The 27,868-nt window shown below is 34.1% G+C and overlaps 1 protein-coding gene across 3 annotated transcripts in view; it reads right to left on the reverse strand.

The window, feature by feature from the left end:
- LOC113511525 (uncharacterized) overlaps positions 1 to 27,868 on the reverse strand; it is a 371,241-nt gene that overhangs the window by 101,305 nt on the left and 242,068 nt on the right. The window contains exon 1 of one of the 3 annotated variants that reach the window (XM_031909263.2): positions 8,654 to 8,888. The exons of the other annotated variants lie outside the window; for them this stretch is intronic. Within the exon in view, the coding sequence (XP_031765123.2) occupies positions 8,654 to 8,735 (82 nt within the window). The 5' untranslated portion in view covers positions 8,736 to 8,888. Of the gene's footprint in view, positions 1 to 8,653; positions 8,889 to 27,868 lie in introns of those variants that run through there. 3 annotated transcript variants of the gene reach the window in all.

Genomic DNA, 27,868 nt, shown 5'->3' on the forward strand with positions numbered 1-27,868 from the left:
AACTATTGGAGATATTGCGTAAGTTATACATAAATGTACAACACTACGTGGCACGTGATAAATTTTGGCGACTGACTTCAGCAGGACGTCTTGTTTTATACACGATTTGGAACTAATATGTCGACTACGTATCAGATGGAAAGTGACAATAGTAGTCGCTGCTTGTACATTTGAATAGCACTAGTGATGTCACATAATGAGTATGATGCTCATGGTATACCTGATGCATTGATATTCTGAGGACTAGAGTTAGTAAGTACAGATACAGTGATAACTTATGTCCAGTAGAAAACTAATTCAGCGTTCAGTATTTAAAAAAAAAAAAAAACTGTAGTCTTACGAAATGGGCCTGTATGTATGCTCCATGTTCTAGACGTAAAAAAGAAACTGAATTGAATCCTTTGCTGATATTTTATTGAGCACAAGTGCTAATTGCAACTTTATCCACGTAATTGGGATAAATTAGGGAAATACTGTTACTGACATACTTTTACATGTTAAATTGTTTTGTAAGTAATATAATCTTTTTTTATTAGCAATTTAGTCTAGTGCAATTATTTTTATTTACATACGATTTATATATTTGTATATTGTGGGTTAGAAATAAGCAGAGAAACAAAGAATAGAGAAAAGATTTTGATTTAAAGATTATATTAGATTCTATTCTATTCCAATCAAATCCATTACATTACTGTCAATTTCATCTCATTCTATTCTATTTTTAAAAATTATCTTTGAATTATGAACCGTTCTTTTTTTGTTATAAATTTGTTAAAAAATAATTACGGCCGGTCAACACCCACCACACTATTGACCGGTAAAATCGATACTTTACAACCAAATTGGTAGGCAGTCGTACGTTCCGATGAAACAGTTTGTATCATTAATTCGATTAATAAATTATTCGGGCTCACGTATCACGTGAAAATAACATTACTAGCGTGTTGGGAATTACGTTAACCCTTTGAGTATACGATAATACCTACACAATATCATTATATAATTTCATATTATTCGATTTTCAAAATTTTGTCTGTTTACATATTCGGCGAAAGTAATTAATTATTTTAAATCAATTTAATGGCCTACGCAAATAAGAAGGATTTTGTGTGCGTTCAAAATTTCTTTTTACTAGTAACACTGTTTTGTCACTTTTTTTCAAATTAGGTATTTAACTCAAAAGCAAGAGACAAAACAGTTCAATAGTTAAAATAATTTTATGAGAGGTTTGACATTTTATGAATTTATATGGTTTAATATTTAAAGTTTGACGATAAATTCATAATTTTTTTTATACAACTTGGAATGGCAAACAAGCTAACGACCCACCTAATGGAAAGTGATAACTGTTGCTTATAGACATAAGCAGTACCATGGACAGAGGACATGGATAGAGTCTATTGTTTCGCCCACGATACCCCCAATGCGTTGTCATTCATGAGGACTCAGGTGTTATTCCTCTGTACCCTGTAAATTCACTGCCATATCCCACCCTTCAAACCGAAACACAGCCATGCAAACACAAGCAAACGACTTTCGTACAAAGTCTCCCTCTGGTCTTAAAGACGCACGTCTACGTCGACATATTGTATAAGTACGGGACTTTAAAATGCATAGATAGCTTTATAATAGGTACCTATTTAAAAATAGATGTAGGTATAATTATCTATTATTTTTCTCTTTATTATGTTAGCATTCTAATAAAAACTTTAAATGTGTTTGAATTACTGAATGAAAGATATTAAAAAAAAAACTCTATGCTTTTATTGATACTCAGACAATTACAATTCGATAGAGAGAATACGATAAGATTTTTTTTTATATATAACTTAGAATGGCAATTAAGCTGACGGCCCACCTGATGGAAAGTGGTAACCGTCGCCTATAGACATGAGCAGTACCATGGACATAACAGAGTATACTGTTTCGCTCATGATACCCCCTATGCGTTGCCATTCCTGAGGCCTTAGGTGTTATTCCTTTGTACCCTGTAAATAGATACGGTCAGTTAAAACCCGTTTTTTTTATCTGAAAATATATTAAAATATATTATAATGATGATTGTATATATTTCGGTACTTGTTGTTTATTGTTATATTACATAAAAAAAAAATGTAACTATATTTTTTTTAATGACTGTATCAAAATAAAATAAATAAAAAATAAAAATAAATGAATAAGCACACTTTATTTTCATTATACAACAAGACACCGAGGTTTTCCCAAGAGACTACAGCATGGGGTTCTTCAAATGGGGGGTAAAGAGGTTTCTTCAGGGTCGGCAACGCGCGTGTAATACCTCTGGTATTGCAGGCGTTCATAGGCTACGGTAACCGCTTACTATCAGGTTGGCCGTATGATTGTTTGGAACCTCAGTGGTATAACAAAAACACATAAATAAAACGGCACAAACAATAAATACACTTGTATAATATATTAGTACAATTGTTTGAGTACCTAGTATAGACAAAATTCTCAGAACGAGATCCAGCTAGGGTTGTCACTTTGAAGCTAATGAAAATACACGCCCAATGCTCAATGTTAATTGGATGCGGTTTCTATATAGGATTTGGGAAAGACAGTTACCTATTATTATATTGTATTGAAACCAAATAATTCAATTGTATAAAATCATATATTGTTATATATAATACAATTATATGTTAAATTGTTTTCTGAAACATAATTAGTACGAGTATTATGTTCCACAAATAAAATTGATTTCAGTTGTTTGTCACAATTGAAATATATATTTTTTTAATTCTATTTAATTATAATATAAAATTAAATATAAAAGAGGGAGACTTTGTACAAAAGTCGATTGCTTGGGTACCTCTGTCCCATTCGTGTTTTAACCGTGAAGCAGTTGTATTTGCATGGCTGTGTTTCGGTTTGAAGGGTGGGATATGGCGTGAATTTACTGGGTACAGGGGAATAACATCTGAGTCCTCAGGAATGGCAACGCATGGAGGGTATCATGGGCGAAACAGTATACTCTGTTATGTCCATGGTACTGCTCATGTCTATAGGCGACGGTTACCACTTTCCATCAAGTGGGCCGTCAGCTTGTTTCGTTCCTCTGTACCCAGTAAATTCACGCCATATCCCACCCTTCAAACCGAAACACAGCTATGCAAACACAGCTACTTCATGAGGGGTTTGCCAGTAATTACCTTTGGTGCTATTTTATAAGCTACGCTGCTGCCCAACCCTTAACCATTTAGTTCCCTTAGTTACCTCTTACGCCACCCACGGGAAAGGAAGGGGTGGCCCATTCTATGCCGGGACCATATGGCACTATTTCTAATAAGAATACATAATATTTTCTTATTAATATGAGTCAATTCCTCGGTGACAGTTAGTATTCATTTTGAATTCAAGTCTGTCTGACTGCAAATCAGTGCGTTGAGAATGTTGCCTAAAAAAACCTTATGACTGTGACTCATTGTTAGTCCAAAATTGACATTAATAAATTAAATAATACAAAAAATGATATTTTTCTTTACGGAATTAAATGTCGATTTATTTTTGTAAAGTGTTTAATATAAATAATTTACTAATTAATTCATTTATCAGAGGGAGACTTTGCACAAAAGAACTTAACTTTTTTCTTTTAAATTTAAAAATTAACAGCATTTTCGGACGTGACTAAATTAACATGGGACTGATGTGACATATTAATTGGTCTCTCAAAGATAAAAATAGAAGATATATATATATATATATATATATATATATATATATATATATATATATATATATATATATATATATATATATATATATATATATATATATATATATATATATATATATATATATATATATATATATATATATATATATATATATATATATATATATATATATATATATATATTTCTTAAGAAATGGGAATTAACACGATCATTTAAGTAGAATCACAGAATTAGGATTTTTCGCTCATATTTTACTCATGCATACGGTCGGTTTTACTCAGTCAAAATGTCGAGACAACCCTAGATAAATTATTAGTTTTTAATAAAAAAAAACCGCGAACTTTTTTATACCGCGGTATTACATACTCTAGAGTTTATATCTTAGCTTAGGTTCAATCAAGTTCAAATAATGTTGTAACTAATCACATATGTGTGTGAGGAAATCTTTCGGAAATACACGGCATGGCTGTATATCAGTATGCAGGACGTGTACGCCGCTGCGCTGACATTATGTCTCCCATATGGAATAAGTATGAAGTTATTCATGTTTAATTGGTACACACACTACATGATTCCATATGGTGTCTGGTACGGATTTGAATTATTGAGTCACGAAGCGCCTGAATTTCTCTTCGCCTGTATATGTCACCTATTTGGTATGCCGTAAAAAAAAATTAACAGCTGCACCTGCCTTTACATATTTATACACTTTCACCATACATCGAACTGACGAATTGTCTATTGCCGTGAAACAATAAAAGAGTCGACACTATTTTTTAAATGGATAATTCAGCAAAAGCATTGTAATATTGGGCATCAAGAAATAAATTTTAAAATAACAGTTTTAAACTTAATATAAGCTTAGTTGATAATGGTCTTTGGAGTAGTGATAATAAAGAGGTTTCTTCAGGGTTGGCAACGCACGCGTAATACCTCTGGTATTGCAGGTGTTCATAGGATACGGTAACCGCTTACCATCAGGTGGGCTGTACGCTTGTTTGCCACCTCAGTGGTATAAAAAACAAGTGAAATTTTAATTTCAGATATGACCGTACACCGTGGTTTCAGAGATGTTTCCTCCCACGAACGCTCAGGTTATGGAATGAGCTCCCTGTCGTGGTTTTTCCAAGAGACTACAGCATGGAGTTCTTCAAAAATACATGTACTTGTATATGTTATATTACTTAATCCAATATAACATTAAAAAATAAAAAAAAATAAAAATTAGATGTTATTAGATTTCAGTATGAAATGAATCATCTAGTTACAGACATGAGGCAGATACGAGGCAGTGTCGGAAAACTGTATATGTGTATATAATTACATTGACCATGATAATGAATATACGTGAATTTTCTGTAAATCCCACCAATTGGAATAAAAGGTTCATTTTACTCCACATGGTAGGTAAGAAAGACAGGAATAATGTTTTAGATTACAACTCTAATACCAGAGAAATGACGTAACATTATCTATAATGTCCACCTTATATCTTTGGCATTAGTGGACGAAAAAGATATAGACGAATTGAGAAACCTCCAAAAGGTTTTTGAGTTTTTTATACTTTTACTATACCGATAGCGCAGGTAGGTGATCATATACTATTATCATCCATTAAAGAATATCTCATCGTTTATTTTTTTTTTTTATGGATGATAATGGAATGGTAACACCGCCTGCGCTATCGGTATACACTGGTTGGGTATCAGTGATAGATGATACGGGAGGATGAAAGTAGGTCAGTTGGCCCATCGTGACGAATTTCATAAGAATTTACTACGATGTTTTCTAGGGGGAACCACGAGGAGGTCGACCTGATAGGATATTATGCTAGAAATGGGACTGTTAGACCCTATTACTAACAGTCTCTTCCCCCCTTGTCGTTTATTGCTGCATTCACGACTGTAGTCCTTTATTTCATCATCATCAAATCAGCTTTTAACTGTCCACTGCTGAACATAAACACCCCCTTGGTGGGGGGGGGGGAGGTGTTGCCATTAGTTGCCGGGCTTGTCAGGCGGATTGGCAACCGCAGTTAGGCTTTAGAGATGTTTCTTACAACGCCTCTTACAACACCTACGGGAAAGGAAGGGGTGTTCTTTTCTATGCTGGGATCACACGGCGAAATCTCTTATTTATGCTATATTATTGCTTGTTATTGTTATAAAGTATGTAAACATGTAGAGTATAGTTATTAGAAGTGCCAAATGATAATTTGAAGACGGTTCAATTAAAGTTACTTAAACTGAGTTTGGTGTAATGTCAATTAAACATTTATCTAAATGTCGCTACACGTGTACGGTACAGTGTTAAATTTTAATACGTAGCTAATTGTCATTGATTGTTGTTTGACGTCACTCACTTTAATCACGTCGACAGATTATATACTTATATATATAAAATATCGACGTAAAACGTATTAGGGACTTCAATATAATATAAATCATTTTCGGTATTCATTTCTGACATGACAATCCTGTTTAAATGGAGAGAAGGGATTTGATAGTAATTTGGTCAATTGTATTCGTATATGCCAGTTTATCAATAACGATTATTATTATCGACTGGCAATATCCCGTGGCTTCGCCTGCATAAATCAGTAAGTATATAAAGTTATGCTCTAAATAATTTAGATTATATTATTATATGTTCTACAAGAAATTTAGTAAAATTTAGTTAAGTTAAATTTAATAAAGTTTTGATTTAAAAATAAAACTATTAAGTCGAAATTGATAAAATTTCTATGGGAACAATCTATATGTATATCGTTTCAAATAAAAAAAGATTTTTCCAAATCGGTTTAGAACTGACGGGGTTATGAGGTAACAAACAAAAAAAAAAAACATAACCGAATTGAAAAGCTCCTTCTTTTTAAAGTCGGTTAAAAGTCTACTTTTCAAATAGAAAGAATTAAAGAAGCATACATCATATTAGTGGTAACTGGGAAAAATGTGGATAAAATATACCACAAAAACTATGGCTGTTGCCAAAAAAGGGTTCAGGGTAGACCTACACTAATTTATCATGATCAGATAAACCGTCTGAAGGACTCAGAAGCCTCAGAAACTGATGTACACATAGAAAATAGTCATGAAAGTGGATGAAGCAAGAGGTATGTGTATGAATAGAAGGAATAGAAGCTGGGGCTTATCAATTTTCTGTTTATCCCGCAAGAGACAGGGCGTGAAGATAGATATATTGACAGTTACGGCCCACTAAAAGTGCGTGTGAAACCCATGTCGTAAAAATTTACGAGAACGACGTTGTATAACCCATGTATGTATCTTGTATTGAGATATAAAATAAATCTGATTCCTCGAAAAGGGTATTTGTTTGATCAACGAGTTCAATTGTTCTAAGTAACAAGTTTGTTGTTCCGTTATTGTTGACTTCTCCGTCGAAGCCAATTGGTTTTAAACAATGGTCTTTTTTACTTTTATATTATTAATCTTAATTATTTTTAAAAAAGATAATGTCTCAATTTGACAGTATTTTTTGTAGGTCAGGATAACTGTATTTACATTGAGTTAATTATTAGCATCGTGTGATCCCAAATGGTCCATTTTTTTCTGTCCCGTGGATTTTTTTTTATACAAATTAGAATGGCAAACAAGCTGACGGCCCACCTGATGGAAAGTGGTAACCGTCGCCTATAGACATAAGTAGTACCATGGACATAACAGAGTATACTGTTTCGCCCATGATACCCCCATGCGTTGCCATTCCTGAGGACTCAGGTGTTATTCCTCTGTACCCAATAAATTCATGCCATATCCCACCCTTCAAACTGAAACACAGCCATGCAAACACAACTGCTTCACGGTTGAAACACGAATGGGACAGAGGTACCCAAGCAATCGACTTTTGTACAAAGTCTCCCTCTGGTAAATATCGAAAGAGGTGACTAAGGGAACTAAATGATTAAGGGATCGTCTCTCTTGCAACATCACCAAAACCTAACTGCGGTTGTCAACCCGCTTGCCAAAACGTAGCAACTACTGGCAAGAAATAACTACATGAGATAAACAAAAGGAAGACTGGGTGGGCATCGTGCCGTATGGAGAGATCAAGAATATGACCTGTGATAGAGCCGGTTGCCGAGGAATGCACGAATTAGTTGACTCGACTAGAGGCAATCCTTAAATTAAAGGGAAAAATACTTAAGTAGATTCCTACAAGATATGACACTTCGTTCTGACGAGTCTGGTTTTTTTTATAGTGAAAATGAAATGGTAACCCCATCTAAGCTAACGGTATACGCTGGCGGGGCACCACTGAAGGGTGATAGATAAAAATGTAAACAGATCAGTAAGCTCATCATCATGAATTCATCAGGAAGTAACCATAATAGTTTCCAGGGAGGGACCGCGTGGAGATCAACCTGGTTGAGTATATTGCTGGCAATAGGGTTCTTAGTCTCCATTACGAACAATTCTTTTCCTCCCGGCGAGTCTGGTGAGAGAGATATAGCATTGCTTCTTTATCCTCAGGATGTCGTAACCTAATTATTAGACACCTATTATAAAAAAATACTTGTTGGCGTACATAATAATAACAGTGAAAAAAGAAATTCAAAGAAAACATTATTCTTCTATGAAATCACCCGAAATGACATAACGTTTATAGGTTTATAGGTGCCGAAAAGTTTGTGGTCAAGTAAGTACTTGTTAAAAATATATTCTTAGAAAGATCAGAGGATATTTCACACTATGTAATTTAACAGCTATATTATTATTTAATCATAATTATTTACCATTAATGTTAGCATTATGCATTATCTAACATACTGCATGTAAATATAATTCTAACTAAACAATATAGTCGTAATAGTTACATACAACTAACATAATATGAAATGAAATATATAATACCTATAAATACACGAACGTTAATGATAGGTGCACAATGTTAGTAAACTTCTAAGCCATAATAGTTAGTAAAACTGGGTTACGTACGTTTCAGCTTTATCTTGATTGTGTTTTTGGGACTCCAAGAAGACAATAATCCAGATATGTCAACAATACCACGAACATTCATTTACTAACACAACCACACATTGGTATTACACACACTGACACAATAACTCTCATGTTTGTTAATATACTTATCGAGTTTAAAAAAAAAACACAGTAAATTAATAATTTTTGACAATTAACAGCCGTAGTAATGCGGCGAAGTCAGAATATGATACAAAGAACGTGCGCATACGCATAGGTAGGCAACTGTCAGTTAGTGCAGTCACTGACCACTAGTTGGCGTACTAAACACAGTTAGAAAGAGATAGCAATAGCTAATTTAATATTAAGCCCGAAAGAGATACACTGAACCACGAGAGCCTTAAAAGCTCGTAACCTGACACTCCGCATTGGTACAGTACGGAATAATTTATGAGATTTTTTTTATGTGGGCGTAAAAATTTGCTCATGTTTTGTTTATTACTTATTTGAATGTTATCATAATTCAATTATGTTTCGTGTATGCGTGAGAATATGAACATAAATTTTGATTACATTTCAGCATAAGTATGATATTATATTTATATGTAACAGCAGTATTTATGTAGGTAGGTATTTGATATCGCAAATAAAACTTATCCATAGCAAAATATTAGTTAAGTTATTTAGATCGGTTAGTTAATTATTAACGGTTAAGTTAACGGTCCCAAGAATATAAAAATGTTAATTTCAATGAATTTATATAACTAGTGAATAAATAAAGTTATATCTATTTATCAAAAAAAATGGTAAATAGATTATTAACACGAATTTAAATATATGTGGTTGCTGGTTGATAAACAACAATAAATAATGTAGGTTTTATATTAAAATACTAGTAAAATAGTGTATCTAAGTAAGTTATTTATGTTTATAAAATCCAAAGACATAATAATCTTATTGAAAAATAGGGGGACCAGTAAATGGACAGGAAATCTGAAATACGCATAACTAAATTAAGATTAATTGTTTAATTGTAACATAACGTATAGTCCCGGAATAGAATACCACCACTGATTTTCCAGTAGGTGTTGTAAGGGGCGACTAAGGGACCCTAATCGTCGAGACGTTCTTGGAAAATTTTATTCGAAGGACGTCTGTTGCGTTTTTATATTTTATGAGTAGTAGTCGAGAGAATTTATGTTATCTTGACTGTTGCTTATTGTGAGAATGTCCTAATCGATACTAAAATCGAGTGACCACAAAATTGCGACGGTCGCGCGCTAACTGTAAATCAAGCCAAACTGGTCCTGTTTAATGAGACCGCGATAGACGCCTTGTCCTGATGTGACCACGTGACTAACTCCATCTGACTACGAGGTCAATGTACTCTTATCAATGTGGTTAATGAGCGTTTGATTTTTTTGTGGTATTTCTTACGTGTTTATGTTTTTTTGCCCGAAATTGATTATTCATTCAATTGTTAATGCAGTAGTTTTTATGCGTGATTTAGTTCGTGTTACAAAAAGTGTCAAAAGTACTGTATGTGCATTTCAAATACTATAAAATAAAAATATTACTTATTCAAATAAATTTAATTATAAGTATTTTTGAATTATTATTTTTTTATGAATCTACGACAGTTCGGATCGCAATATCAGGCGAAAAGAACACGCAAGACATATAATATAATTTCTTATGGATTTGTTAAATGAGTAATAAATGGGCGAAGAGGTAACTAACTATATATATACGTGTAAATCTTGGTAAATATTGTCGTGATGTAATCTATATATATATATATATATATATATATATATATATATATATATATATATATATATATATATATATTACCGTAGTTGTGTTTGCATGGCTGTGTTTCGGTTTGAAATAGCGTGAATTTACTGGGTACAGAGGAATAACACTCCTCAGGAATCCGATCTGAAACACATGTCCATTATGTCAAAATATCAGGTGGGCCGTCAGCTTGTTTTTTAGTTGTATATAAAAAAATATAAAAACAAGCTGATGACCCATCTGATAGAAAGTAGTAAATAGTCGCTTCCTGAACTATATGGACATAATGTACTGATAAGTATATTACGTCGCCCATGATACTCCTCATACGTTGCCATTCCTAAGGACTAAGGTGTTTGCCTCTATACCCTGTACTTTCACCAAAATATAACGATACAAACACAACTGCTTCACGGCAGAAACACGAATAAGACAGAGGCACCCAAGCAAATGACTTTTGTACAAAGTCTTCCGCTGATTAAAGTTTCGAAATTTTTGTACTGTATATTAAATTTTGATGAAATCCATATAACATGAGTTGTATGTTATATGTGTAAAAAATTATGTGTAAACATTCAAAACGATTTTATTGTGACGAAAATAAAAATAACTAAAGCGTAGGTAATCGTGGTTTTACATAAATTATTTTTTATTCAAAGCAATTTGGTACGTCGAACGACTATAAAAAGCTACTTACCAATTTCCAATTATCATACATTATAGAGTCAGGGTAGTCTGACAAATTACATTTTTGTCTTACAAAAATCGAAGTGACATTTTCTACTCCTATATAGTATTTATCTAATTTTTTTTTTTTTTAATTTTGTACTTTTTCTTTCTGTGTTTTATTGTCTTACTTTCTAAAATATATTGCTGCAGTCAAAAAAAAAATATGGAAGTAGCTGAATTGATTACAGAACTTCTACGTGAAGTACATAGTGAGCGTACTAAAAGTTTTTATTTTCCTACTAATGTTGACAGAAACACAATCATGCAAACACAATGGCTTCACGTTTGAAACAAATTCTTTTGTACAAAGTCTCCCTCTTAGTTGCTAGTTTTTATTTATAATGGAAAACAAATTATTATTGCTATCATTTATAATGGAAAACAATTCGCCGTTTCAGGCAGACAAACAAACAAACAAAAATTCTTATATTGTTTTGATTTTTAATGTTCCCATTAAAACCGCTTATATATATATATTTTTAAATATCTTCTTATAGGGGGGAGGGATTGTTAGTAAAGGGGAAATTAGTCCCTATTGCTATCAAAATACCTCATCAGGTCGACCTCCACGCGGTTCCCCCTGGAAACCATCGTGACTAATTTATCATTGAATTCGTTAAGATGGGCTAACTGACCTGACTTTTCATCCACACCTATCACCCTCACTGGTGCCCCGCCAGTGTATACCGATAGCGCGGGCGGGGTTACCATTTCATTATCATCCATTAAAAAAAATATATATCTTCTTATACAGAATAGAGCCTTAGATTATATAGATAGAGTGTCTATATATTTCCATACGCTTCGTGAAAAGCTGCTCAACTTTTTCATACAATTTTGCGTTATAAATAGTTATAGGTGATTTCTTTATAAATTGTATATTTATTTTGTTTTATATATTCTGCATCTTTTTAATGCGTAAATACCCATTTAATTTATTAAATAATACATAAAGATACAATGTATGAGTAAGTATATAGAACACTGATAAAATGATAAAAAAAAACAAGTCAGACAATTTTACATTATATACAGTATAGGGTATCATGGGCGAAACAGTATACTCTGTTGTGTCCATGGTACTGCTCCTGTCTATAGGCGACGGTTACCACTTTCCATCAGGTGGGCCGTGAGCTTGTTTGCCATTCTAAGTTGTATAAAAAAAAGGCTATTTAACATTACAATACGATCGCTGTCGAAACTGCGAAATATGTTTTTATTTAGAATTATTGTATAATATGGGATTTTTTAATGGATGAAAATAGAATGGTAATTTCGCCTGCGCTTTCGGCATACACTGGTCTCCTAGTAAAAGATGATAAATGAGAATTAAGCAGATCAGTTGGCTTATCGATAAATTTATCAAAAAATTATCGAAATATTAGGGTCAATTTTGTTCACCACGCCTGCGCTAAGGAACTGCACCAGTGAAGGGTGATAGATGAGAATGAAAACAGGTCAGTTAGCCCGTCATGATGATTTCATTAGAATTAACCATGATAGTTTCCAGGGGGAACCGCGAGGAGGTCGCTTGGCTAGCAATGGGATTCTCAGTCTCCATTACTAACAATCCCTTTCCCTTTCGCAATGTACCCATTAGATCTCATTACTAACATTGCCTTTCCCCTGAATGTACTATGAGTGTATCTTTAGTGTAATTTCATAGGTAAGTAAGTGTAACATTTATTTTTCTTTACTCAGTAAGAAATTCTTTTTGTCACCTTCCAAATGTATTGTCTGGATAAATAAATAATATAATGGAAGTAGCCCGACATATTCGTCCAAATGTAAGTGCTAATGCCACTTACGTTTATCTCTATAGTACATAACACGTTAATAGGGGCGGCTTTATCTTGGTGCAGGCTTATATTATATACAACAGAGTGTCTCCATACAAATGCTTTGCGAAAAAACCGGTCAACTTATTTATCTATGTGTGCGTGATTTGGGATACCATATTATAAATTATTACTTTAAATTAAAAAGTAAGTGTTCTATATTAAAACCCTTACCGGTTGTAATATAGAATACATAAAATTTCATTATCGTTATTTATTTTATCCTTAAAATTTAAATTTATTTATATATTTAATTAATATTTTTTTATTATTACATTAAAAATACCTCATTTGAGAAATAATTCTACTATGAGGCCCACAAATTTCCATTACGATAACTACAAAGTATTTTTCCTTTGGTAATTTGATTAGAATATCTTTAAATTTTTTAATATTATTTCAGCCGTTAACTGTCCACTACTTTTCCCATAAGAGGAATTTTGCCAGTAGTTGCCATGCTTGGCAGGCGGGATAGCAATTGAATTTTCATTAACTAGCGAAAATATAGGTATAAGTATATCATTTTGAACTTGATATCCTTTATGCGTTGCCATTCCTAAGGACTAAGGTAACGTAAAGGGTAGAAGTTACTGGTTTTTTAATCTCCCTGCGTAGAAATTCTATATTGGTTGTTTTTCCAAAAGAAGAAGGTATCTACGAAATAACTTGTCGATTATCCATGTGTGTGCGTATGCATGTGCTCATGACTGAAGTCTCTTTTTGCGGAGTTATGTTCGATTGTATATCTTATCTACTAATAAATAAAGCACACTCGTGTTTTTATTTCATAATAGAAATTTAAATGAAATATGAAGGCAGGGTGGAGGACGAGTTAACACACACAGTTACACAGATAAAGGCTCTAAATTTATTACACACTTTTCCCTCCATCGGGGTTTAAAAAGAAAAATTACGAGTAATTCGTGAAACTTTTAAATTCCTTCTCACGCCCTTAAACTATGTCTGACAAAAACACCCAAAGTATTCGCTCCGACGCGAAAGTTGAATTATATTACGATGTAATTCATAGCAGAAATGACAGGGTAACAAAATATAACTGTTATAGGTCTTTACCATTTGGAATTATTCACTTTTGCCAGGTTTTATAGGTGTACGTGACGGGCTGCCTTTTTAGAAAGCTTTTATGTTCTAGAATTACTTCAGAATATGGACTACTTACGTTATAATGATATAATTAATGTATTATTATGTATAACGTAAATAAATAATCTAACTAACTAACTATAAAACTAACTAACTAAGCGTGAATTTACAGGGTACAGAGGAATAACACCTGAGTCCTCAGGAATGGCAACGCATGGGGGGTATCATGGGCGAAACAGTATACTCTGTTATGTGCATGGTACTGGTCATGTCTATAGGCGACGGTTACTACTTTCCATCAGGTGGGCCGTCAGCTTGTTTGCCATTCTAAGTTGTATATATATATATCAAAAAACTCTCAACCAATTTTAACAATTCCTTCACCTATAGAAATATTACATTATACATTAGCAGCGAGTAATATAGCTCTATATATTATTTTTGAAAATTGCATCTATCTATGCGAAACCGGGTGGGTTCACTAGTATTGTATAAATTATGTACGAGGTTTGTCCGGAAAGTACGTATAAAAGTTTTTTAAAAATTTTATTTTACAATTATTCAGGTAAATCAATTTTATCCCCTTCAAAGTACTCCCCCTGTGACATAATGCACTTGTGCCAACGCCGTTTCCACTGTGAGAAGGCTCCTTGAAAGTCCTCTGGTTGTAGGTTTCTCAGCTGCCCCGTCGTAGCTTTTTTTATCTCATTTATGTCCCCCAAATGCCGCCCCCGAAGTACCAATTTGGTTTTTGGGAACAAGAAGAAGTCACACGGGGCCAAATCCGGCGAATAGGGGGGGTGTTCGGTCACCGTAATGGAATTTTTACTCAAAAACTCACGGACAACAAGAGAGGTGTGGGCAGGGGCATTGTCGTGGTGAAGAATCCAACGCCCCTCTCGCGCCAATTCTGGACGAACTCGTGCCACACGAGCTTTGAGGCGTCTGAGCACATCGACGTAGAATTTTCCTTCAACTGTCTGGCCTGGAGGGACGAATTCGTCGGAATGTGAAATGGAAGGACGTCCTGAACGTGGGTCATCTTGAACGCTTTCTCGGCCCTCTCTGAATCTTTTTAGCCACTTGTGGACGGTTGGTTCCTTCACAGCATCATCCCCATAAACTGTTCTGAGATCGGCAAAAATTTCACGGCCATTCTTGCCGAGTTTCGAGAGAAACTTGATTACGACGCGCTGCTCTTCAACGGAAGCGGGCTCCATGCCGACGGGGTTTCGTTAAGAGGTAACTTCACAGATGGCGTGACAAGCCAGTTCGCACCGCACGGCGGTCAGACCAGAACTGAAGCATTGTTAGGGACATAAGGAAGGGGTCCTGCGCTTACCTGGCCTCCCCACTCCTCTTTCTCGCATTCCAGAACACTTTTATACGAACTTTCCGGACAGACCTCGTATAATATATACTAGTAAAATAGAGTGGAAGAGTCTGTTTGTTTGAAGGTGCTAAATTCTGAAACAATTTTTTTTAAAGAAGGTTATAGCTATTCAACATCATGATATGACGAAAAAAGTATTTGCCTAAATACTTTGCTCCCAAGAATGTTCAGACTGTGAGATGAGCTCTCTGCCGAGATTTTGCCTAAACAATACTTTTTTTTTATACAACTTAGAATGGCAAACAAGCTGATAGTCCACCTGATGGAAACCGTGGTAACCGTCGCCTATAGACATGAGCAGTACTATGGACATATCAGAGTATACTGTTTCGCCCATGATACCCCCCATGCGTCGCCATTCCTGAGGACTCAGGTGTTATTCATTTGTACCCAGTAAATTCACGCCATATCCCACCCTTCAAATTGAAACACAGTCATGCAAACACAACTGCTTCATGGTTGAAACACGAATGGGACAGAGGTACCCAAGCAATCGACTTTTGTACAAAGTCTCCCTCTGGTAATACTGTTTATAGAGAATACAGTATGGGGTTCTTCAAAAAGGATATATTAAGGTTTCTTCAAGGCGGGAACGCGCACGTGACACCCCTAGTATTACAGGCCTCCATAGGCTACAGTGATCGTTTACCATCAGACGGGCTGTATGCTTGTCGCCTTTGTGGTATAAAAAAAATATTAATATACAGTTATAATACTTTAATCTTTGTGGTATTTTCATGCAATGTAAAATCTTATATTTTGACGCGTCATTTAAACTGTTTCATAAAACAATAATGTGCATTTAATCAAAGTCCTAAAGGATGTGATGTCCATACAAAAGCTGATTGATACGCTGGTAATAGACCACGCTGGTGCGGTGCAGAATTAATTTGACAAAATTAATTATCCACGCGGATTCTGTGTGGAGATTAAATTCAGAAATTTATGTACAAAGATGAATTGCGACATACGTGTAATAACAAGATGATTAAAGTATTATTCTTTATTTATAAAAGAAGCCTTGCTTTTTGTAAAAAAAAAGGTCTTCATAAATCAATTACATAGGTACATAAGTTCTTTTTATAAAATATTGAATTTAATTTACTGAGAAAAAAAAGGTCAGTTGAATACATACCGATAAAAGATAAGTCATTTCAGATATACAAAATTATATGTCAAAATGATGTAAAATAATGTATTAAAAATATATATTTTTTAAAGCAAATTTTGGCACGTTTTTATACAAATTAGAATGTCAAACATGTTAAGAACGCACTTGATGGAAAGTGGCAACTGTCGCCTAAAGGCAAAAAAATATAAGACATCCTATAATAAACAGTATAGTCAATAGTGATACAGAATAGGCAATAGAAATGCTTAAATTTAAGTTAACCTAATTTTTTTTTCCTTGTTTCAAAGGAAAATACCAGTTGTAATAATCACAACATTAATACGAGATCAACATGGTTGTAAACCATTTTAAATCGATTATAAATGATTGTACGTAAATATTTGCCGATTTAATCACATAACAAATCGCTATGGAATCCTAGCCTAGAATAGGATACCCCTTCTTTTACCGTAGGTGTCGTAAGAGGGGACTAAGGGAGTTTCGTGGTCGAGGGATGGGCCGCAGTGTCTCCCTTAAAATATCACCAAGGCCTAACTGCGGTTGCTAATCCGACTGCCAAGCGTGACAACTACTTGTAAAACCTATGTTTAACAGAGGAAACGGCTGAAATGGTAATGGTAATCACATAACAATAAAAATACAGACGAATTACTCCACCTATCGTTGTTTTAAAAGGAAGTGCTAAAGTGGAAGTCGGTTTGTTCAATACACTGTCTTGTGGAAGCTCGTAATAGACAAAAATCCTAATAAAATACTGATCATGTTTGCAATAATTTTTATCTCTATTTCTCTTATGTTGGAGCTCATAAATCAATAAGCAATTCCTGTTTGTTATGTTAAATCAGCAGGCAATTGTTTTTCTGACGTGTTCTTGTATGGCGTAGATACCTAACTTAGCAGGGGTTTGGACATAACTTCTCATGGTACCCCGCGGCTTTCCTCCAGAATATCAGTGTGAGAATAATGAAGTGATTCTGATTTTATTTCCCATTCAATATGTTCGCAAAGGGAAAATTTTGATTTACCCATTTTGATTTGATAGGTATTGATTATTATCAAATAGAGAGATTAGTATTGGATTGTATTCTTCGAACTACTTTGTACCAAAATAATGTCACTAAAAATTTAAAATAAAGTTCCTGAATTTATTAAGGAATGTTACATAAAGACAATTTAGAGAAAAATTGCATGAATGGTTAAAAAATTATAGTTTTTACTGTATTAAATATTACTTACAACATAAACCATAATTTTATATATTAATTTGACTGAAAGAGTATTGTAATTTAAAAAACGTTTGGACTTTATAATTATTTATATTACAATTATTAATATAATAATTGTAATATAATGTAGACACTAAAAACAGTTTTATATTTGCATATGTACCTACTTGTGTATGTAACATCTTATTTTACCATGTAGGTAGCAAGCAAATAAATATGATTTGATTCGAATTGATTTGATCAAAGCAATACCATTTCTTGCACGCGAATGAAATGAATTTATATCAGTTATTTGCTTCGTAAAAAAAAAACTGCGAGATTAATCACAGCAAAATAAATATACATTCAATTGATGCAGTTAATTGTATAACATACATAATCGAAACACAAGTTACAGTCTAAAAAAAGTTACCAATATACATTATCAAGTCGAGTTTCCCTTGGAAACCATCGTGACAAATTTATCGTTGAATTCGTCACGACCTGCCTTTTCATCCTTACCAATCATCTCTCCCTGGTGTGCCCCACCAGTGTGTACCGATAACGCAGGCGGGGTAACCATTCCATTATCAAACACCATGTACGTTTATCATCAAAATATACCATCTAGTTCCTTTTTGACGAATTGTCCTTGCCTAGGTTGGCATGTTTTGCAATATTAATTATGAGAAAGTCGTGCAAATATTTGGGGCGAAGTTGGTTACACGACGAATACCAATTTGCGTTTAAGACACTTCGTCAAATTCGAAGGAGTTTCTGCGCGGAGGTTTAACTTGTGAACTACTATGAAACTGTGTTTCTAAGCTTAATTCAATTTTAGTTCTTGAACTAACTGTGCTGTTGAATAGTTGTCGTTTGTAGATAAAACGTGCCAAATGTAATTGTATTAAAGGCTGCCAATTTTGTATGTTGTGTTTCATAGTTTTTTTTAATGGATGGTAATGGAATGGTAACCCCGCCTGCGCTAACGGTATAAACTAAACATAAACTAAAATTTCATTCTAACCATCTGGACGAGTGGCGGTCCTCCACCGTGCGTTTTTCAAGGCACTTTCTCCCACTCACAACCAATTTTTGGAATCAACTTCCAGCAGCAGTATTTCCGAACCGATACGATAACATAACCTTCAAGAAAAGAGTATATTCCTTTTTAAAAGGCCGGCAGCACACCTGCTATACCGTAGCTGTTGTGGGTGACCATGGGCGGCGGTAGTCACTTACCATCAGGTGAGCTGCATGCTCGTTTGCCCTCTGTGTTGTAAAAAAAAATACGCTAGCGGGGTACTAGTGAAGGATGATAAGTGATAAAGAAAAGGCAGGTCAGTTAGCCCATCGTAATAAATATGCCTGGAATACAGTACGATGGTTTTCAGCGGGCACCACGTGAAGGTCGACCTGATCTGACTGACGGGTATACTGCTAGCAATGGGACTGATAGTCTACATTACTAACAATCCCTTCCACCCCTGTGTTTCATAGTTAGTAGTGAACTATGCATATTGTATGTGTAATTAGTACTATAGACTAATGTTACCAGACTAATTTCAGCAGAGGGAGACTTTGTACAAAAGTTGTGTGTCTACCGTGAAGCCGTTGTGTTCGCATGGCTGTGTTTCGGTTTGAAGGGTGGGATATGGCAGTGAATTTACAGAGTACATAGGAACAATACCTGAGTAGTCCTCAGGAATGGCAATGCATGGGGGTATCTTGTGCGAAACAGTATACTCTGTTATGTCCATGGTACTGCTTATGTCCTTAGGCGACGGTTACTACTTTCCATCAGGTGGGCCGTCAGCTTGTTTACCATTCTAAGTTGCATAAAAAAACATCTTGCCGTGTGGCTCCAGCATAGAATGGGCTAACTTAATGGTCGAGAGAGGGGTAGTAGCATCTTTTTTAAATATTTCTGCCTAACTGCGGTTGCCAACCCGTCTGCCAAGCGTGGCAACTGCTGTCAAAACTCTCTTATGGAGGCTAATGTTCAGCAGTGGACAGATAACGGGTAATATAATGATGTTTATGATGTTGATAGATTTTTTTTCAATGGTATTTATTTATTTATTTACACATACACTAAACAAACCTTTCATTTAAATGATATCATTAGTTAAATACAATTGCTCTTAAGAAAATTAATATAAATTATACATATTACATCTGACAAAACAACATAATAATGAAGATTACACAATTATATAATGACATTACTATTTTATTTTTAATTTTGAATAAAAGAAAAACATATAAAAAACAAAATGGATGTAGCAGTGTTTGTGTAAAGGACCTAACTCGGCATATTACTAATTATAATATAATTAAGTACTTAGTAAGTAACCCTGCGGAGTGAGGCCCTGGCGACCTGTAATACAGATATTCTTATACCTATCTCAGGCACCAGTCTCTCACAATTATATTTATAATTTGATTACTTTATAAGATTTAAACCATATATTACTAATTATAAGCGCTTGTTAGACTAACAGTTATTGTCAACAGTCTAATTGTGTACACAAGTAATTTTGTTTGTCAAATGAACCTTAACTTTGAACTGTCACTTCTAATTAACGTGTAATATGGCCTTTTGGATGGCGATCAATATATATATATATACATATACGTCAATATTGACGAATTAATAATTTTTCATCCGATTTCAAAAAAGAACGCGCACATTTCGGTTGTATTTTTTTACGTTTGTTATTTCGTATCTCCATCGTTTATAATATCATTTCAAATATTGAGTTTTTTTTTTCTGAAAATATGTATTTTCAGATTAGCTCCATAGAAACTTTATCAAATTCGGGACAGTATAAGTTTAGTTTTTAAATCAAAATAACTAATTTTGCCACAATTGAAGTCGTAATTTATTTTTTCGTAGTTTTTTTTTTAATATTTAATGCTAAAGTTATACATTTAGATAAAAACTGATTAAAAAAATTCTGAATACGGCGATGCATCACTATTTTCTCAAATAATTTAAAACGGATTACAATTAATAATTGAGATTTTTTAAGAATTTTTTTAAGCAACTTAGAATGGCAAACACGCTGACGGCCCACCTGATGAAAAGTGGTAACAGTCACCTATAGACATGAGCAGTACCATGGACATAACAGAGTATACTGAAACAGTATTTCGCCCATGATACCCCCCATGCGATGTCATTCCTGAGGACTCGAGTGTTATTCCTCTGTACCCTGTAAATCTATTGCCATACCTTACCTTTCAAACCGAAATACAGCCATGCAAACACAACTGCTTCAAGGTAGAAACACGAATGGGACAGATTTGCCCAAGCAAATGACTTTTGTACAAAGATGACGGTGGTAGTTTTATCATAATTCGTATAATGCAAATATTATATTGGTACTAATTGGCGGCTCCAGGTTTCATTTTCGGCGTACTTTTGACATGTCTTTATTTTTTCTTTTATTATAATATCGTTGTGAAGAAAAACGTACTATAATTCGTTTCATGTCAGATATTCTAGTAGCTATTTCTGCCAGACATAGCTTATTTACGTCAGAAATTACCTATTAGAGACACAAGACTTTACCAGTCATTTTCTGCGTGAATTCGGTTATCCTAATTGAAGTAACGTGTCAATTCTAATTATATTCTCTTTATGTACCAAATTTTATTAAAATCTGTTTTACTATTTAATAAGTGATTTAGTAATAAATAACCAAACAATATACTAAAAGATAAATATGAATAGGTATATCTAGTCGTAAACGATAAATTGCGTATAAACATTGCGCGTTTAATCACATAACATATCAAAGATCGCGAGATATCGTTACATCCCTCTCTCTAGATTACATTTCATATAGATTAAATCACCTTTTATTAAAACGTGATATATTGTATACATAGTGCTGGTTAATTGCTTGGCTAATGAGTTCAGGTTTATAGCGCCTGATGATTCTGTATAGCAATAATTTACACTATAAATCTTGCTTGCCATTAACTGATATGCAGGCGTTATTGCATAGTGACTGTTATATAAAATTATTAAATTACCAGGTCTGCGCTTTAGTTTGAATGTAACATTGTATAAAAAATAAGTAAATTCTTTATTTATAACAGTATTTATGTTAGCGTTTAATTTTTATAAAGCATTCACATAAAATTGTAATATCGCTTGTGCTGTCGGAATATACTGACGCGTCACCAATAAGAGGTGAGGATGAAAGTTTTTTTGAATTCATGGGCTAACTGATTGCCCAAGAATTCAAAAAAATAATCATGATGGTCTACAAGAGAAACCAAACTGATTGTATGAAATGGATGTAATGAATATAAATATCCGACCGGTATGGATAATATCGCAATAGATAGTCATCAGTGTCCAGTAGAAGTCAAAATATAGATTTTTTATACCGCTGAGTTGGTAAAAAAGTACATAGCCCACTTGATGTATATCAATATATATATATCGGATATTGCCTACCTCTAAGATACACTGAGCATTAAAAATCGATGTATGCTTACAGATTTACAAGAACTCGTGAACTCAGTTGCATATATAATTAGTTCCACAAGGTTTGCAGCATAATTTAATAAATAACGTATAAAGTAAAATTTTGTTATTATATATATTATGCATTATATTTATCTATCTATACGTATAATAAATCCGTAGAGAGGTCAATTCTGTACATGAAATATATTTCCAAAATAACTATCAGGGGGTGATTAGTGATCGATACTGATGCCAAAAATGCAATCAGTAAAATTTTTGTCTGTCTGTCTGTTTAACGAAACTTGGTACAATTATTTTTCATATTCCTGGGCAGGTTATAATATACTTTTCATCACGCTACGAACATCGATAGGAGCAGATCATCAATAGGAGCAGAGCAGAGAATGGAAATGTTGGGAAAACGGGAGAAGTTACTCCATTTTTAAGCTTCCGTCGCATGTGCAGCCACTTTTTAAAATGTAAAAATGTCTACCCGTGCGAAGCCGGGACGGGCCGCTAGTTGTAAAATAAATCTATAGAGATTATAATTTTTTTTTCGTTTTTTTTTTTTGCCAAACGAACATGTTGTACCTGAAAAAAAAAACTACCGCCGCCCATGATTACACCAAATCTTGCAGGTGTGTTATTTGTTTTTAATCTTAATGTAGTTATTTGTTTTTGATGTTTGTACGTTTATACAAATTACTAATCACCTACGTGTTTACTATTTTAGTTGTTTAGCTATTAAAACGTAATAAACAAATAGAGAGAGTCCAATTTCCGCATTTACATTACGAGTATTAAGCAACGTCACTACGGTATACTTACGTATTATTTATTTCCGCGTATTTATTATCTCTCGAGTCGTGAAAGAACGCAGAAATTAGGCTGATAAGGGAATAGAAGCAAAGCAAACTGTAATAAGCCGATCACATATAATAGCGTATAGGAAAGGTCATTTATAGTCTACCATCTCTATTTATCATTATATTCGAATTCTGAGGCATAATGGTGGTTGTAATTCGTACTTATTAGGTAAGGCTTGATCGATTGGTTTTTTTTTTGCATTGCTAATATTGTTTAATGTAAAGGAGTTCCCGTTGCGATTCTTGGTATAGCCAATTTAGGAATGAAACTTTTCTGAATTGGCTCGAGTTTGAGTGTCCAGTTTTTTTTTCTATATGTTCGTTACCTGGTCCTTTACAGAACAGGGTATCATAGTTCGAGGACTAGGAGATTAGTAAGATCATGTGGTATTTATATTATTAAAATTAAACCTTAATATTATATGGATTACTAATTTTATTATTTATATCGATTATATTAATCGATCATATCGATTATATTATTTTTACTGGCAACACTCCCCAAGAGAAAGGCTTATGTTCAGCAGTGAACCGTTAAAGGCTGATATATATAAAACGAATGTAAAATATTTAAACAAAAAAATAGTATTTATGCTGCAAAAAACAAAAGTATTTTTTTTATTTTATATATTAATTTTATAATATGGACACAACATATTTCTTTCCATTTTCCTCAATCCTTTCCTTCATACCGTAGGTGGCGGAAATCAACAAATGCATTCCCAAAGAGAATTAACGTCAGGTAGACGGCCGGTCGTAAAACTAAGCCAAATCTTTTTGTAACATGGATAAAAAACATTACGCCGACCCCATATAAAAGTTGAGATAAGGGTACGAAGAAGAAGAAGAATATGGGCATAACATAAGGACGTTGGGGGGAAAGGATTATTAGTAATGGTCAAATAACCCTATTACTAGCAATATACCTTGTCAGGTCAACCTCCACGTGGTTCTTCCTGGAAACCATCGTGGCTAATTCTAGTTGAATTCGTCGGGATGGACTAACTGACCTGCTTTCATTCTTATCAGTCATCTATCACTGGTGCTCCACCAGTGTATACTGATAGCGCAGGCGGGGTTATTATACCATTAAAAGATATTAAAGCACTAAAAAAAGTACTGCTAACATATCAATAAATAGAATGGTAATAGCTAACTACGTCATAATAAACAGTTTCAAACGAATGACAATTGTTACAACCGCAACTACCCTTTCAAATGGTGTTAAAAAACAAAAACACCAAAAACAAAACGAGCAGCACGAACGAACAGCGTTTGAAAAGCGGACGAAAACACATTGTTAATGAAAATTTTTAACATGTTGTGTTCCTATGTTATTTTCTTTATGTTTTAAGAATTATATTTTCTTTAAGAATTATAGTTTATTAATATTAAACTTACGCGTTGTTGACACGTATTTTTTAATACACAATCAGGCATTACTCGCATTTTTACACACATTTTGCGCGTTAACCGGAGTTTTTTTAAACGGGTGATAATGGTATGGTAACCCTGTCTGCGCTGTCGGTATACACTGGTGAGGTACCAGTGATAAATGACTTATGAGGATTAAAGTAGGTCAGTTAGTCCATCCTGACGAATTCAACTAGAATTAGCCACGATGGTTTCCCGGGGGAACCACGTGGGGGTCGACCTGAGAGAGTATATTGCTAGTAATGGGGCTATTTGATCCCATTACTAACAATTCCTTTCCCCCGTTAACAGGAGTTAACGCGATGAAAAATTGCGGGTAAATAGTATCCGCATACACCTGCTTATATTTAAAATGAATATTCTATATAAAGTCTTGCATCTTTATTAATATAATGTGAAAGTAAGTTCAGGTTGCAGCTGAAAATCAGTGCTTTGCTTTTAAGCAAAACTATCACCGAGCTGTAGCCTATTTGGGTCACTGCAACACACTTGGTGAAAACATATCTCCATACTTCATCTTTTGTTTTATAATTGAAAAAATGTAAATAATCTGATTGTATAAACTCATTTGTTAATTTACGTGTGTCATAAATGGCTCAAATAAAGTATTTATCTATCTACCTAAGTAATTTTATTAACTCCTTATTGCAGTTTCCATATAAAAGGATATAGTAATAATTAGAAATAAAATCAAAGTATAATAAAAAATGAATACAGTATATATAGATAAATTTACAGACCTGGCAGGTACAAAAGGCTACTTATCGATAGGACAATCTCCTATAGACAACCTTTAGTTAAAGGAGAATAGATAAAACAGGGTACGAAGTACAAGAGCTTAAATATATGTATATGTATATATTGTTTGTTATCTGTTGATGCTTAAACGATTTAGCTTTTTTTTCTAAATGAATTGTAAGGGAATGATATCCCTGCTTACGTTATCGGAATATACTAACAGGGCACTAGTGATAGATGACAGGCGAGGATGAAACAGGTCATTTGGCCCTTAATTAATTAAGATGGTTTCTAGGGGGAAACTAGTATCGGGACTGTTAGATCCCTATTACTAACAATCCTTCTCGGGGAAAGTATTGTTAGTAATGCAGACTAGTAGTTGCATTGCTAGCAATATACATACCTACAGTCGACCTCCACGTTGTTCCTCCATTTGGAAATAATCGTACTGAATTCTGGATGGTTTCATCATAATGGGCTAACTAACCTGCCTTTTCATTCTCATTTATCATCCCTCATTGGTGCCCCGCCAGCATACGGGTAGGAGGGGTTTCCGTTATTTCTCTCCTCCCCCCCACGTTTAATTAAACGTCTGGAATTTTTTTTTTGATGAGTGAAAATGGTATGGTAACTCCGCCTGCGCTAACGGGATACGCTGTTGGAGCACCAATGAAGGGTGATAGATGAGAATGAAAACAGGCCAGTTAGCCCATCATGATGAATTCATCAGGAATTAACCATGATAGTTTCCAGGGAGAACCGCGAGGAGGTAGACCTGGTTGGGTATATTGCTAGTAATGGGATTCTCAGTCTCCATTACTAACAATCCCCTTCCCCCCAATGTCTGGAATTAGGTATACATATATCAGATAAAATGGGCTACTTTTATCTTAATGCATATCTCGGATATGCGGACAAAGTCGCGGGATAAAGTTTGTATGATTTAAACATCGCAATACCATATATGTACGAGTAAATGTGAAATGATCGTGCTTTGTAGTAGGTACTTGGTAACCTTGCCGTTACAGGCGTCTGTAGGTCACGGGAACCGTTTATTACAGACGCGCCGTATTCTCGTTTACCACTTTTGTAATGGGTGGTGGGTATAAAGGAATATAAAACATAAGATAGGTATTTGCTTTATATTATTAATTAACGTTTATAATTGATACGTACGATACCTGCCTACTTGAAATATCTAATACAGCTCATTCCTCTTACAAAGATGCCAAGGTGCCCGCTTGTATTAAGAATTCAAGAGCTTTAAAGACATTTTTACTTTTTGGAAGTAAAAAACAATCTTTATTTAAAAAAAAAAATGTAATTTTTTATATTTGAGATCTAAATACTAAATATAATATTTTCGGCTGATTTTAATACAAACGTTTCATAATTATGCATGACATTTGACTCCGATAACACTTTATAATTCATAGTAGACTCCCTGACGTAGCTTACCAGACGATGGCTTTACCTTCCTTTCTGCCCTCCTAAACAAGTATTGAATAATAATTATTATGAGTCATAAAGCATTTTAATTATTTATATCGGTTTTACTCATGTATTAGTCACCTGTAAATAGAATAACAGATATATAGAATATAAGAGGAATAACACCTGAGTCCTCAGAAATGGCAATGCATGAGGGGGTATCATGGGCGAAACAGTATGCTCTGTTATGTAGATCTAGTATATACTTTACCAGAAGGAGACTTTGTATAAAAGTTGTTTGCTTGGGCATCTCTATCCCGTTCGTATTTTTACCGAGAAGCAGTTGTGTTTGCATGGCTGTGTTTCGGTTTGATGAATGGGATATAACAGTGAATTTACAGGGTACAGAGGAATAACACCCAAGTCCTCAAGAATGGCAATGCATGAGAGGGTATCATGGGCGAAACAGTATACTCTATTATGTCATAGTACTGCTCATGTCTATAAGCGACGGTTACCACTTTCCATCAGGTGGGCCGTTAGCTTGTTTGCCATTCTAAGTTGTATAAAAAAAAGACTAATTCAATTAGTAATAAGTTCATTACCTTATCATAATAACCTATTCATATTAGCTATAACCTATGTACACGTAGATACATTTGTAAGTCTATTTCCTATATTTCGAACTGACCCATCGCCCGTATCCAATAACGAGGACGGATCGCTCTGTCATTTGCGTAACTCAAAACTACAAAAAAAAACTCACATATTAAATTCGAGGTTACCCAAATAGCTCAGCTGTGAATAGCGCTTATGAATAAAGGCTCATATAGTCTGTAAACACTCAAGCAACACAATTCGCAATGCAAGTGGCAATAATTATTTACTTGATCCAAACATTAATTGAAATTTAATATATTTGTGCTGAGATATGATCTTTAGAATTCCGGACGTCAGTCAACACTGGATCTAACCTTAGACAAAAGGTTTTTCCCAAGAGACTACAGCATGAGGTTCTTTAAAAAAGGGGTAAAGAGTTTTTTTTTTTGGGTTGGCAACGCGCGCGTAATATCTCTGGTA

The sequence above is a fragment of the Galleria mellonella genome, unplaced genomic scaffold, assembly GCF_026898425.1.
Source record: "Galleria mellonella isolate WM207_F2 unplaced genomic scaffold, CSIRO_AGI_GalMel_v1 utg116, whole genome shotgun sequence".
Lineage (NCBI taxonomy): Eukaryota > Metazoa > Arthropoda > Insecta > Lepidoptera > Pyralidae > Galleria > Galleria mellonella.